At 37.5% G+C, this 16,329-nt stretch overlaps 1 protein-coding gene across 1 annotated transcript in view; it reads right to left on the bottom strand.

The window, feature by feature from the left end:
* Positions 1-6,684: 6,684 nt before the first annotated feature.
* CAPZA2 (capping actin protein of muscle Z-line subunit alpha 2) overlaps positions 6,685-16,329 on the bottom strand; it is a 34,100-nt gene continuing 24,455 nt past the window's right edge. Inside the window, exons 8-10 of the mRNA XM_064656052.1 lie at positions 14,051-14,122; positions 11,125-11,187; positions 6,685-10,223 (exon numbers count right to left, since the gene is read on the bottom strand). Coding sequence (XP_064512122.1) covers positions 10,083-10,223; positions 11,125-11,187; positions 14,051-14,122 — 276 coding nt within the window. The 3' untranslated portion in view covers positions 6,685-10,082. The remainder of the gene's footprint in view (positions 10,224-11,124; positions 11,188-14,050; positions 14,123-16,329) is intronic.

The following is a 16,329-nucleotide window of genomic DNA, read 5'->3' as shown; positions in this document are numbered from 1 at the left end:
TGGCATTTTTTTACTGCCTGATATCTTCGCTTTTTTTTTAAGGAAAAAGATGTTGAGCATGGTCTTCAATTTGCTGAGCATTGATACTATATTTAATGAACAAACATTTTAAAGAGAGAAAAAGGTCTCTCCTCTGAAGTCTGCAATTAGCAGAGCATAGTTTATTTTTCCTCTATCATTTGCAACATGGCATCTTTACCAGCTATATATTGGTAGAAGCACAGAAATCCACTGACAGTGACATCTTACTTAATCTCCAGAAATTCAGAGGAAGGAAATCAAGCAGTCACAGTGCTGGATCAAGTACAGATAATTATTACTGCTTGAAGCTGGCAACTATTATGGAAGATAAGAACAGCTCTGCCTGTTGGAAGGCAGGGATTGAGCAAGCAGCACTTCCTCTGCCATGGAAGCAAGTAGCATGCAAATGGCACACCATTTCCTTATATCACAGCTAGATTTGGCTCCCAAGCCAAATCTTGTTAAACCTTTGCAAAATCAACTATCAGAATATTATTTTGCTTTGCCTGATGCAGTTCTTTCCTCCTTGGCCTACTTGTCTTGCCTTTCCACATCTATCCAGTACATCATTGCTGAGAAATCCTCCCTCTGCAGACCATGGAGGCTTTTATGTAACAATTTTGTAGTTCAGCCTTCTTCTGATTGTGAAGAACACAGAAGGGTAAGGTGATGGGGCCACCTGGTATGAGAAGATTTTATTCCTTTTCACTCCTGCTAGTATTGGTAAGCACAAAGTAAAATGACTTTCTGTTTCATAAGTTACTGCTAGCTTATATCCCACTTATTATTTCTTATCGTGTAGCTCTGGATTTACTGCACAGCACAGTGTGATTGGACAGCCATAGCTGAGACTGTTATAGACACAGGGGTGAGGTGGGTGCCTGTGGCTCAGGAAACACCTGCATTTCTCACACACTCCACCCACTTGTTGGGAACAAGATGTGTTTGTACTCTAGCACCAGTGGATACCTGTAGTCCCATTATTCAGTATATATCCCTGGTCCCATTTACTACCTATTACTGAAATCTGCTATAGATACAGTATTATTCATTCCCTGATGGTTTCTTTTATGACACTTGCTACTATAAGGACTTCATAGACTGCATATGGATTTTTTCCACAATCTCTTTGCAAACGGAAGGCTGTGATGGAGAAGGAATAGCACTAAATAGTCATTAATATGGGATGTTAGGCATCACTGGATACTCAAGACTTCGTACTTATTGAACTCCAGCCTGACATGAGTTTGAAACAGCAAGTGCTTCTGCAAATTTGGGCTTCTCTGGGCTTGCATGCCCCAAGGTGAGAAACAAGCAAAAGAGGATTTTAAGAAGCATAGAGACAAAATTCTTCTAAATCCCAACAGCTGCTGCTGTGTGGGGAAAAGGGTGGTGGCTCTGCAGCTGTAGGGTGCACAGTGTTTCAGAGGGTGCCAAAGTCAGGGTAGCAGGTTCAGTTTTGACAACAAAATGCTCTGCAATGGCTCTGAATATATAAATGAAGCATAGTGGTACTTACACCAGAGCTTTATACAGATACAGACTCGTGAGAGGTCACTATCTTTATAAAACTCTTTCTCTCAGACTCGTTCTCCTTGCCCAAAGGTGATCACGCATGGGCAGCTTGTGCTGCCCTCCCACAATCGCTGCAACAGAGGTGACTTGCCCAGCATTAGGGGTGCTCTGGGTGTTGGTAAGAGAAACACATACAGGTAGTAGTTATCACAGTGGCTTTCAATTCCTTCCCTTCTCAACATATCCTGCCCTTTCTACACATCATCCCTTAGAAACAGAACTCATTTTCATTCCTGCTTCCACTACTCAACCATTTTCAGAAAGGAAGAGAGTACTTTCTTCTGCTTCTCCCATTGCTTTTACTAAAGATATTTGTATATTTTTCTTGCCCTCTCAACCCCCAAAAAATTAGCTGTTAGGACTTTTCCATCCTGAGATATATGTTGCAAAAGCCTTTATCTTTTCTATATTGCACTTTTATCTTCTGTGCTTGAGATTTAAATCCTTAAGAACCCCACTCCTACAGGCTACCCCAAGTCTGCTCTGGCTAATTGGTTTTAATGGCATACCTTCCTCTCTGTTGCTCCAACAGAAATTTTTCTGTCCCATCTCATTTCCTGACAAACACACATCTGATGAATCCTCATTTATATTTGACTCCAGCATTGGCTCACTTCACTTTCTCTTTAGACACAATCATTGCAGGTAAAAAAGCCAGCTTGTCTTCCTGCTGCTGACTGAATCAGTTGCTCTGCATGGCAGCAGGGAAGAAGAACAAGATGAAAACCCTGGTGGATAAGCAGGGAGCTTCACCTATAGTCTGGGTGAAGCTTCTGTTCTTTTCCCCTCAGTATTTCCTAACCAGGCACAAGGGGTTTTTTGAAGGGGTTTTTCCTTACAATTTTCCTTACAATTTGATCAAAAACCTATCAGAGATTCAGAGAAAAGAACACAGTAATGGTTGCTGCTCCCATGTTTTCACCTTCTGTGGTGATCTCCACCACCAAAAACTGCCATGATTGTAGCAATCCCATCATCTGCACTGAAAACCCACTGTTATAGATGACCTTGGAACCTCTTTCACTGGTTATGTTACTTTGGTGATAATTTTGATGATTCCTAGAACAATAATTCTTGATTCTGGGATTGCCCCAGTTGCAATCCAGACACTGGGTTAACCTCTGTTAGCAGTTACAATTTGGGTAGCAACTTTACTGCATCTGAAAGGATCTTATCAGGAGGGTGAAGTATCAGGTAGCTGGATTTATCCTCTGGGAAATTATGCACTGGCACTCTCCACCTTAATTTACATTGAGATAGAGTAACTCTGGCCATACCAACTGCTGGTAGGACTGCAAGGCACACAGTTTGCAGCTAAAAGAGCTAAGGAGAAGTAGACAAGTTCTTAAATGAAAGATGATGGCTCACTAAGTTTAGTAATGAACAGGGACAGGACACATACTCATTACTGACTTTAACACATTATTTTGCACCCAGAGAATCAGTCATGCAGAAACCTTTGCCTTGTAGCAAAGCCTTGAACCAGGAGCAGCACTTCAATTCTTCATGAGCATATGGCATTTACTTAGCAACATCTCTCAGGTCTAGTGTTCTGCAGTTGAGCTGGCTCCTGGTACCTGTGACAGCTAAAGGACTCTTCAGGCTCAGTACATGCCTACAGGAACTTTAAACAGGGTCTTGAATGACACACACATTTCAGGTACTCTAGAAGTAGTTCTGGCTAGCTTGGTGGAGGATACTACCTGTCCCTACACACAGAGCTTTTGAGACATATGGAAAATGCTTGCATGGATGTTACACTAGCTACCATCCAGTTTTCACCACTGCACGGCAGGACAGGTGAGATGCATTTCACAGCTTGTCAACTTTGACTGATCATTCATTCCTTTTCTTTTCCATAGTAAAAAGGTGGGAAAAAAAGCTTTGTTTCCTAGCACAAGATGGGGTGGTGCATTTTACCTCCTCACTTTTAACTGACATCAGTGCCTACAAGGTACTGTTAAACTGCTTATTGCTGGCATAAATATCCCAAGTAACAAGGATATAGCTCATCACCCAAGTTCACAGCAGCCCTTGTCTCCTCATGCCAGGATACATTTGCTGGCTGGTCCACATCATTAGGATACAGACAGTCTCATTTTTGTACACACCCAGTGCCTGCTTTGTCAGTAGAGAAGGATAACATCAGGCACACATACCTAGCAGTGGCTGGTTGATTCTTTTACCTCCTTAATTTAGCATGGGCTTTAATGCTGGAACAGAAATTTTCTAATTGCTCATGAAGACAATGCTAGAGAATATTATAGCAATCAAGGCCAGATTCTAGCAAAAGGAAATCCAAGTACTAGGTTAATATCATTACAGCCTGCAATATCACCAGGACTGAAAGGAACAATATACAGAGAAAAAACAAGCTTCTCAAAATTAACAGAAACAAAAAAATTGGATGTAAAGAAATTACTTAGAAGTAGTGGATTTCATGTAGAAATTAAAGTTGCTGAATTCAGTCTTTAATCTAAAAGCTACATAGTCTGGAGAAGCTCTTCAAATACCTAAAACATGTTGCAAAGAGAATAGGAAGAAGCCTTTCTGTATGCCCACAGCTAAGACAAAAAGAGATCAGGATCCAGCATGGTAGATTTATCTTTTCCTACTATCTACCTTAATACTAATAATGCCAAAGACTTGCAGAGAGGAAGGATAATCTTTAACAATTTATTTCAGAGCACACAAGTCTGTCCTGCCACATATGGTAAAGATGCAGCTGATTGTGCCATGCTGTGGAATAAAAACCAAGATGAACTTTTGCATTTCATTCAAGGATTTAAAGATTTCTAACGCCACTATTGTTCAGAAATCTTACATTTGAATATTGAAATTTGGAATCTTTAACCGAAACTGCTTTTTGGCTAATCATGTTTTTGCTACCTATTACAATGAAGTGAAAGATTTGCAAACTTTACCAACTTTTACAGCATCTGAAAGCTGATTTGACAATCCAGGTATCATGTAAAAGGAAAGAATGAAACAGATTTTTCTTCCTGTTAGTTTAAAACTGCTAATGACTGCTGAAAGCTCAGATTTCTACTCTAGTTGCATGTGCAGATATTAACCTTAAGAGTCACAGCAAAGTTGAGAATGTATATAAAAAAAAAATCTGTTCTTACTTTGAATATTGATTTATTTATTAATCAACTTGCTCCTTTTTCAAGTCTGTTTCCCTAATTTCCAAATTATGTGGAAGTTATTACTGCATGGTTAGACCACAAGACAGGAGAAAGAGGTGCCAGGTTACTGTACAAATAGCAGGTTATTAATAGAAGGGCCACTGAGGCATTTCGGGCAGCAGGATCAGGAGTTTTGCCTGAGTTCAGACAGACTATGCTGGGACAGGGAGAACAGCCTGAGCAACACCTGAAACACACAGCTGCCATTTGCAAGGCTCAGGTTCAGGAGCAGCATGTGTGCCCAAACTGGTGGGCAGCAGACACCGAAGCTCACAGGCACTGTGTACTAAAGACTTTCTCTGTGAGTGCTGTGCCAGCCTCCATCAGACCTGCGTTCCTGGAGTGCAACTTTTATTCCTCAGAGCTGCAGCATCAGGCTCCATGTTACCAGACTGAATGGCAGGCTTGGTTGAGTGGAAACACATGGCACCTTTCATCCTTAAATAAAATCATAACCGATCACAATCTTGTACCTCTTTTTACTGACATGTCTTGTGTTAACAACTGGATGTGCTGCCTTACCTGGGAAAAGGCAGCATGACAGTGTCTCAAGTCCCAGGACTAATCTTTGGGCCCCTTGCTGCACAATTGGCCCTTCTGGCACCTTCACAGCCCACCAAAAATTTGAACATTTCTGCCTTTAGGCACCTAACTTTTGCCTCTGCAACAGATGCCCAGTCCATGACAATACATACTACCACCCAGTACCCAAGAAAGCCTGCACACTTGGCAGGGAGGCTGCTCAAGCAGCACAAGGAAAATACATCCACTGCATCCACATCCCAAGAGAAAGAATGTTAAGTAGTTTTCCTGCACTCAAGAGCTTGCAGCTGTGATTTTTCAGTTAGGTTCATAAACACTTCATCTGCAAATGAGGAGATAGCCTTATTTTCTTTAAGCCAGTTAGAAGATTTGCTCCAGGGAGGCCGAGTCCTTTCTTTACCTCAGAGGACTAAAACACTCTTCTCTATGTTTGAGGGAAAGTATTCTAGGTTCCAGATATACCAGAAGCAGGCTGTTGCACTGTAATTGGCAAGGCCTCTGGGGGCATTTTTACTTGCTAGGAAAGAGATTTTGAGCATGTTTTTCTGAACCCTGACTCACAATAATGCTTGTCTTGCATTCACAATGGTGTGGCAAAGTTGCAGCTCAGCCTTCTATATTAACATTCTTAAGTAATTTCTGAAATAATCTTGAAGTATAACTCAAACTGAGTTGCACACTGGGAAGCTGCTTATTAAAGGAAGTACTCTCAGTTCTTTCCCTGAGGCCTAAAGCAACTGTACTCAGTATACACTTGACATTGAAAAGCACTTTTAAATACAAAACTGAAATGAGTATTTACTACAAGTCATTATGGGCATGTGGTGTTGTCCTTCCAAACCAATCAACCATCTACTACTTTAGTAGGTATATGTACAACCCTGTAAGCTGGAAGTTATTTCTGATTTGCCGTTATTTCAAACTACAGCGAGTCCGGCAAAAGTCTCTACCTACTCCTGTTGACTTAAGAGGAAGAAACCTGACATATTTGCCCCTGCACAACTTTATTGATTTGCAAAGAAAAGATGCACAGTGAAGTCTGAATGTGTTTACAGAATACATCCTTAAAGGCAACGATTACCACTCTTTCTTCTAATGAGCACATGGCTAACATTATGCTGAGCAATACCTCTTACAGGTAAGCCAATCACAGCAGGAGTGGAAAATATTGCTAATAAGAGAACCTACCAAGTACTAAGCATTCATTTTCACAGAAGGAATAAAGTGCATATTCAAGTTCCTTTCTTTTAGATGAGAGAGAAAAATTGACTTTTTTTGGTTAAAATCTGATGCAAATTTTCCCCCTTAAAATAAAATTTAGAGTTGTAACTGTCACACAAAAATTGACACTTCAAGGTTACGAACAAACTAAGTTTAATCTAAACCTAGTTTACAGTTGCATCTGATGAAGAACAATTTCAGTCTTTCCAGTCAACAAATGCAGCAGAAGCCATGTCTGTGTCTGCAGGTGATTCAATACGATAGAAGTGAATCCACAGAATCAAACAGTTGATGTAAACTTCTATACCCATGGTATATACAGTCTGGAAAGTTGAAGGCCAGGTTTAGTCTGATGCTTCAGACATCCTCAACACATAGGTGGTTTCAAGCTGCCTGAAAGAAACCACTGCTATTGACTTGGGTCACCATTCAGAGCTGGAGAGCCCAGTTCCAAGTTCTCCAAAAGTAAGTGAACTCAAGGATCCCAAAATGGCTTTGGCAGCCAAACCAGTCTGGGGCAAGTGAAGATGAGAGAGGGATTTGCTCCCAAACTGCACAAACTACATTGCTGCTGTAGATGCAGCTGGAGCCATCCCCTACAGAAACCACATCTATTGGGATGTTGGGTCTCACACAATGCTTTTAACCCAGGGCTGAATGACCACTTCCCATTGAACTGCGTTGCAGTGTTCCCAATAGAGCCAGATGGCAGAATTGTTATCAGCATGTAGAGCATAAGAAGTAGTAATGATGTGATCAAAATGACAATGATTTTAAAATTTCATTCTACCCACAGTATGAATTTGAAGACAGTCATAGAAAAAGGGGCTGCTCAGGAGAAACCAAAAGCAGAATTGCTGCTCCTGTTGCAGATGTTCATAAAGAACAATTGCTTACTTGCAGAAGTTAAAAATTCCTTCATATAAAGGGGTACTAGGATGCATAAGATGTAATACACTTCAAAAATTGTACAAGTCCATTTTACAAGCTATAATGTCTATTACATCAACATTCAACAATATAAAGCTTGTATTTATATTTAAAAATAAAATATAAACAAGTAGTAATTCACATTAAGACAACTGCCATAGCAAAATTTCTCAGAGAAAGTGCTTTACCTACACAAAATACCCTAAAGACTAACGAGCAAGTTCTGAAGTTCTCCAATTTAAAAGGGGTAGGGATAGAAACAAAAAAAGTGCAAGTGACATCCAAAATCTTGATAGAAATCAAGCATTCTGAATACGCCATGTGCCTCAGCTGAGAGTCAGGTCAGCTTCATCTACAGAGTCATTACGCCCTAAATATGATACAACACCATTTTGAAAAAGTAAGAGAATAGTTTATTTACTTATACATGGATTTATTGAAGCTATAACTTAATAAATTTGATGCTCCAGCTGTAAAGTTAACTCACAGACTAAGAATTACCACAACAAGAAAAAATATAAGTAATACAAATCTACTTTGGCATCCAACTGGTAGAATTGAACCTGAAGGATGCTATTCTTTCAAGATAAGGAATTAAGACTATCACAGGACTGAATAAACAGGGAAATACAGTAATAGAGTACTTCACAGTAAAATACCTCTTTATTAGGAATATATTTAAAAGTAGCTTTTTATTTCAGGTAAGAAAAATAGCATTCTGACTTTTAGCCAGTGCTGATTCTGGTCATACACAACATTCTAAACAGCTAGAAAAGTTATTTGCACCATTGTTGCCCATTAACAGTTCTCCCAATTGTCCATTCACTGCTGTTTAGCTTGTTCTTAAATATGTTGGAAGAAATTCTTTGAAGAAGGTTTGTATTTAGATCTTAGTTAAGACTGACAGACTGACTTGACAATGACTCAGCATTTGTTATTGGCTCACATGCACCGTTTATAAGCTGATTTTAAAAGAACATCACAGTTCAGTAGCTTATATATAAAGACAATTGAGAGAGCAACTCTCCAGGAAGACTGTGGTAGAACAAATTCCATTCTTCTACTATACAGTTTAGTACTGTAAAGTAGCAGTGGCTTCAAGAATTTCTATACCCCTGTATAAGAGAGCACTGAAGAACAGAATATTGGGGTATTGCTATTACAATTCAAACAGCAAACTACTTTGTGTGTACTTTTTTATACTCAGTACCAAGTCTAGACTCTTTCTCTTGCTATGCTGTAACTTGAGTTAAAGGTAGTTAATTAAATCATGCTGTAAACAAAGACATAAAACCTTTGTGTAAGCTTTACTGTTTAGGAGTGAGCATGAATACTTGCCTTCTCAAAAATAAAAAAGCTTTTTAATTTTCCATCATGAGCATATAAGTATGTAGCATATTGTAGAACAAATTTTTATCCAATTAAAAATGCATTTCATAGAAGTGCTATACAGCATTTGTAATGGAGTCTGTGTTTTTAGATACCTGACATCCATTTTCAATATGAGATACATCAAGGAAGGTATTCTCCAGACACATGTATTAATTTTTGGTCTTGTAATTTCTTCCATCCTCTGTAGCCAATCTGAAGCTAAAAGATACCTGTTTTAAGTAGACTTCCATGCGTAGATGTTTCTTAAATGCAGATGGAAACAACTGATAATATTACAATCTCCAAATACACAAGTTTGTGGCTGTTTTAAGCAGAATTTTAAAAATGTTTAGAAACACCAAAACCAGGCTATATCAGGAAGGAATCTGATACTCAAATAAATAGAAAATTTGCATTTTAATGTCACATTGAATTTTAGTACATTTCAATCCAAGAAAAAATAAACAGACATAGTAATGAGTACAGGATTATATATATTACAATATGCCTTGTTATAATACATTTGTAGCTTTATGATAAAAAAGCTCGAGGGCAGATGGAGTTTGAGCTCATTTAAGTAATTGTCAGAACAAAGCATTAAATGCATTTCTGGAGTAAGTACTTTTATTTCATTTCAAAATCTTAAAACAGCATTAGACCTTGGCCTTTTCTTTAAAAAAAATAATTAGCTACCATGGAGCTAGCTAGGTAAGTCTTCTGACAGGTTTAAATGATACAGAAAATGCTTTTCCCAATTTTACATAAAAAGAAAGGACAGACGATTTCTACAACAGCACCTATGGTGAACTCCATGTTGACTTTGACCTAGAAATGCACATTACTGATCTCCACAAGGAACCCAGCAAATTTTGGAAGTTGTCCATTTCACATGAAAGCAAGAGAAAGGGTTATCATATGCAAAAATATTTTTCCAAACTGTTCTTAACGTGTAATTGAAAACTAAAGGCATGGTCTCTTCATTATAAAAAAATAAAGGTACAACAGAGACTCTAAAGGAAGATACTCAGCTATACTGAAGTTGCAACCCTCTGAAAGGAAGGAAAAAGGAAAAAAGTCAATTAGCTAAGCTTTATGCTCTAACCAAACTACTTACAGTGATTTTCAATGGCAAAAGCCCATGCTGACTGGGTGATCTGACAGTTCCAAATACTTTTTGTAATAATTTTTATTTGTATACAAGGACACTAAAACGATCCAGTCATGCAACGTTCACTAAGCATTCTGCATCTCTTTTCCAATCTTATAGCTAAGGATCTTGTTCCAGTCAATCTTGGTGCGGGTAACTGGCAACTGTCGACGTAAGGCCTTGAAAGTAGTGTCGGACATAGTCTGATAATTCTCACTGATAGCAGTCTGTTAAACACAAAGTCATACAAAACAAAGACACATGAAGAACAGAACTAGGACGCTATATAAACATTAAATGATTGAGAAGCCTGCTACCTCTTAAACAGGCTTAATAAAAACATGCTAAATTAAAATAATATTTTATGAAGGAAAGCTGTTAGATATAGATTGAAACTATGTGAAGAAAATTAGTGAGACATGTAATAAACCTGGCCATAGCCAAGGTGTTTCAGCAAACCAGTGTGGTTAATCAGCAGCACAAATAAAGTGCTGATCAGAGTTAGTGCATACATCAGTAATTCCAAACACCAAAGTCTCCCAACTGTTTTTCCTAGGAGGGTGGTAAAGCCGGTCCACAACATTTTATGAACTTGAATTTAATGCATACTATACCTATTTAAAAATTCTTTATTAAAGAGCATATTTTTCAAGCTCACAGAACATGGTGTCTAAATTTACCTTATGTTCAAGACCTGAATGAATGTCTATCCACTTCTGCAGAGGGTATCCAGAACAGATACACTTTTCTAACTTTGAAATGACTAATTGAAATAGGTAATGCCTAACCATATTTAGCAAAATTGTCCAACAGAGTAGCCTCTGAACAGAATCTGTACAAAAATTCCACTTAGGGAATGCACTAATGCTTAAAGAGATCAGAATTGCTGATATTTGATCTGCTAATAGCTTTTCTGCTCTCAAAAAATTACTTCTACTGTAATGTAAGTAGGTGAGCACAATCCCTAAAAGGTATGCAAAGGCAAGACAGAGTTAACAGCAGCATGTTATCTATTTATATGGAACTGCATTATCTTAATATCAAAAGCTTGCCAGTTACAGAATACTAGCTTTGGCTAAGTATATGGTAATGCTATGAGTGAGGATACAGCATTTGTTTCCAACATACCTGATATTCATTTTCTGCAGCCTCTACGATTTTTATAAATTCCTTCGCTGTCTGGGCTTCATTCTAGGAAAAAAGCATTTGAATTAGTCTGATATACAGCATAATTCTAGGACCAGTTAGATTATGTTTTTCCTATAGTTATGAATAATATCAGGTAGACTCGATGAGAACACTTGACAATATTCAGTGGCTAAACCAAAACTGAACAAAACATTAATCCAAAAGGCATATTCAGCCAAACTGCAACAAGCATAAAGATTACCATGGAGCTTATTAAAATATTTTGATTAAAAATTCTATGGTATGATAAAAAGACATACGGAACAGAACAACATTTGGAAATATGACAATGCACACACAGGTCTCTAAAAACATGCCAAGTATTGATAACAACATTATCAATGCTACATATCCAGTACAAATCCAAGAAGCACCAGCTAAACCAGAAGTTTTAGCAGAAGACAACCATAAAACCAAAACAGATATGTTCACCTCTAAACACTCATTGCAGTTACAACTTCCTCATGAGGGGAAGAGGAGGGGCAACCAGTGACAGGACCCGATGGAATGGCCTGAAGTTGCATCAGGGGAGGTTTAGATTGGATATCAGAAAAAGGTTCTTTACCCAGAGGGCGGTTGGGCACTGGAACAGGCTCCCCAGGGAAGTGGTCACAGCACCAAGCCTGACAGAGTTCAAGAGATGTTTGGACAACGCTCTCAGGCACATGGTGTGACTTTTGGGGATGGTCCCGTGCAGGGCTAAGGCTGGACTCAATGATTCATTTGGGTCCCTTTTCCAACTCAACAGATTCTGTGATTCTGAATCTGGAGACTAAGCTGAGGAAAACACTAGACTTTATATACATGGTCTTCTAGAAACATCCCCAAATACACCTTGTAAAAATCAGGGTGCAAACACTATGCCCAAATTTCATGAAGACTGAAAAGGATGAGGCTGGAAGCCAAGAAACTGTTTAAGGGTGCAAGTGTATATTTGTTTTAAAAATAAAACATTTTCCACCAGTCAATCTGGAGGCAAATTAGCTGAAGTTCTTGAAAGAAGTCTCAAGAAGGAAGTGATAGTTCATGAATTTCCAAGCTTCCAACTTAGCATTGGAGACATTCCTAAAGGTGCTTTTGCAGAAGCTGTTAAAGGTAGAAGTGTTCTTGTCCCATGTGATCCCTCATTCCTACAAAGGCAAAGACAGGGAGAAAACTGACAACTTCAACTACAACTGCTTCAAAGTTTCAGTGAAACTGCACCTAGCAGCTGTTAAAGTGGTCCTGGACATTGCAAGAGAGATGAAGGAAGCAGCAAAGACCAAGAAGAACAAAGGAAAGGGGGGTTTTGACTTTTCAGTGAACTGGGGTAATGCTTTCAAAGGCTCTGCTAATGAAAGGAAAAAAGCAGAGATATGAGGTCTTATTTGTCTCAGAGAAAAATAAGGGATAAGAATATAACCTTCAGCAAAATTATTTACACCTCATTTATTTCAGTTGTGCCTGTTGATGGTATAAAATGGCTTCTCTGCAACAACAAAAAAGAGAAGCCATTGAGACTCCTACCTACCTGGTAGGTCAATCTACCTACCATTTCTTCTGTGTGAAATAGGAACTTGTACAGCCTCTGCCCTCTATAAAGCTCAAAGCCAAGGTTAAAAATTCGAAACCAGCAGCATACTTGCTTTTGTTCTAGCAAAGTTATATAAAAGATGTTTTCCTGCTCATCAGTCTTCTGCTGCTTTACCGAACTGCAAAACAGAATTAAATTTCTTCCCAACAGAAAGTGAAGCAAAAGCTATGGAAAGGAGAACTGCATCCACATAATCTTCCCTGAAATAACTCTTATATGAATGAAAGACTAAATAGATCCCTTTGCTCAGGGAGTCAAAAGTAATTTTATATCTACTGCTCCAGAAGTGTTATCAGTTGGCACCACAGTCCCCCATTCTTTATGGTGCTATTGCAACTGAAAAGCCAACAAGCCTCACTTTGTATTAATAAACAATGTTCTTTATTGATGAATTGAGCTTTTGAGCCAAATCGGTTACTGCTAGTCGTTATCATTAAAATACTTCTACTGTTCACTTTTACAACTTCTCTTTGCCAAGTTTAACCTCGCTGGCTTAAGTTTTATTAAAAAACACTCCAACAGAAAATTTTACTGTTTATAAACACAATTATAAACACATTATTTCAAAAGCAGTAGTTGTTCATGCTGCAACATTATCAGCCCTTAAAAAATACATCTGGCACTATTTCCAAGCAACTTTTATTTCTACTGTTTGTTCCTCATTACTATAATGATCCATTTGGAAAGAAGTTGAAAAAGATGATGCTTTAAATATAAAGTGTGTTATGCTTCTCAAGCTGAAGCATCTGTGAAAGGGCTTTTTGTACAGAAAAGCAAGAGGCTGACAGCACCAGCTACAGACAGGGAGAAAATGAAGAGAATACCTACCACTACTTCTGAACTGGTAGCATTTGTTTACTATTTTTAGCATAGTGGTCTTCTCCTAGCAAGCAAAGGAGGCAATCTCCTACTAAAGTCAGTTATTACAACTCAAACCTCCCTCATATTCCAAAATTAATTCTATAGGTCACTCAGCAGACAAAAGTTTAAATACAACAAAAGTGCAGAAAGACTGACAGCAAGCTGGCTAAAGTTTTAATATCAAAGTTATTTTAACTTATACAAGCCACATGCAAGCATACATTAATTTTGTCTTTTTTTACTTTTTTTAAACACTAACTACATATTAGGTAAAAGTAATAAATATCACATGCAGAATATTTGTAAATTAAAACATTAATTCCCATGCATGCAGAAGAACAAACTTGCCTCCAAACTTCTGAGCTTTTTTTAAGATTGCTTTTATTTTTAAATTATTCAATATACCCTTTAAGGTCCTTAAAGTTCACTTACGGACACTGTTAGAGAATCTTGTATGTCTTTATGGCTCACCAGTTGAACATTACCATCTTCATAATAGTGAACCTACAGACAATTAAACAAAAAAACTCGCATTTAATGTTACAGATCAACAACATACAGGAAAATCAAAGTATTGTGTTATTTATCATAGTAACAAACCTATACAAATCAACCAAAACGGCATATAAAATGTTACAGAACAAAAGCAAATAGGAAAACCAAAATATTGTAGAATTTACTATTTTTGAGGGGGATGACTAAAGAGGATACTCTGGAAACATTTTTGTGTTGATGTGCCTTATGCAGTTTTTCATACAAAGAAGTTTAGGTTTTGATTAACATCATGAAGATGACAACATACAATTTATGTGACCTTACTAGAAACGCCTGAAATGAACAGACCTGACTACTGTAAATGGTGAAGATATATTTAAAATTAGAATAGTTTTGGCAAGGTTTCAGGACACTGTGAAGTTGTTCTGCTTCCCTCAAACTGTTTCCTAGGGACAGTGCAACATTAGGCTTCCCTTTCTAGATCTGCCTGGGTTTGATATTTTCCTCTATTAGATATGGCTCATAACAAATGCTGGTATTTATCTAGACAAGGGAGTTCTTTGGAACAAAGTTTGCTAAGGTTAGATTGCAAAACGGGATAATATCTATTTACTCTTGAAACATTGTATGTACAGAACAGCTTCCATGATTATTTTGCAGGAGGAGATCAGTAAAACTCTACCCCAAGCTAACTTTAGTACTTTTAAATTCAGTTGGGAAGGATTTGAAAACATTTAGTTCCTAATGCAACTGTTGGAAAACTTAAAAACTAGGAAGGATATATAAAATTACATGTAATCATTCACAATAATTGATATAGAAGAGTTATGCAGGTCACCGACATTTAAACAAGTATCTTTAAAGATTTTCTTACAATTTTGATAAAGTCAAGGTAGTTAATATAGCTGACATTATGAAAAAATGAAACATTTGTCTCTCACCCTATTAGACAAGATAACATTTTAATTTTGAGATTAATGCACAATAGTGTAATTTCATATGCACCGTGATGATATGTGCAAAAGACTCTCAGCTTTATAAATAACAATGGAAAAAACATGACACATAGTAAGAGAGCTGTAATACCATTGCAAAAGAAAGGTTTCCTATATGAGAAAAAATTATTTCCTATGATTCATCTTACATGATTATTTTGCTTATCGTCAAATACTTGTTTTGCAACAAAAGGTATCAACCTAAACACAAAATAAGTTTCTTTTCAAATCAAACATTGCTGGGTGAAACTTCTGCCAACCTTTTTCAATCCAATTCCTAAAAGATGAGAAGTGCTTAATCAGTGCAAAATTTTAAGAAATCCCAATTAAATGGCAAAACCCAAAGAAATATAAATCTCCCCTCTTGTCCATGACAATCCACTGCAGGGGCCCACACCTCCTCTGTGCTCTCAGGCCAACCCCAGCACAAACATCCTATCTGTCACTGAATCACATTCTTGGCAAACAGGCCTAAAATCTTAACAGGGATGAAGAGTCAAATCTTATTCTGGGATGTGTTATATCTTAAACTAAATATGAGACATAAGTGTTCCGTACTACACCTCCCTACTGACATCTTTCTAGAATGCTAGGTCTGGTTCAGAAGACTACAAGAAGGAGGATGTTTATGAACAGAACCTCTTGGAAAGGTTAAGTTAGGAGGGATGTGAATAACAAATTATCTAAGAGGTAAAATTAGTAACCAGTACACTTAGTTTTCCATGCACAGTTTGAACATGTTAAGCACCAGAAGGACTTAGTTTTAGTAAAAAGTTCTGCTGTTACCTTTCCCCTTACATACAGAACAAAAAGAAAATTAAACAATGGAAGAGATTCACAGTTGGTAATTTCCTGTATTAGAATTTATTAAGAGAAATAAAAAAAAGAAGAAATTGTGCAAGTGATCTTAGAAATGCTGAAGACACCCGTGATGCTGTAATTTCCCCAACTTATTCATAAAAGATCTTATCAGAAACAGGGCAATGGCATATTGCTGTCAAAGATTTTGCAAACAACACTGAAATTACACAAATTTCACTCATGTTTTAGGGAGTTGATATTCTAGAAGATTATTTTGCTCCTTAAAAAAAAAATTAAAGCACCTTTTTTACTTGTTTGTTTTGAGAGATGAAAGGGGAGCACTTCCACATACATTGAAGAAATTGTACACAATTTGCAAAAATTTGAAAGTGAGTTCAAAATTTCTTGGTGAAACAACTA

The sequence above is a fragment of the Pseudopipra pipra genome, chromosome 5 (genome assembly GCF_036250125.1).
Source record: "Pseudopipra pipra isolate bDixPip1 chromosome 5, bDixPip1.hap1, whole genome shotgun sequence".
Taxonomy (NCBI): Eukaryota; Metazoa; Chordata; class Aves; order Passeriformes; family Pipridae; genus Pseudopipra; species Pseudopipra pipra.
This window is presented reverse-complemented; position numbering and strand designations above follow the sequence as displayed.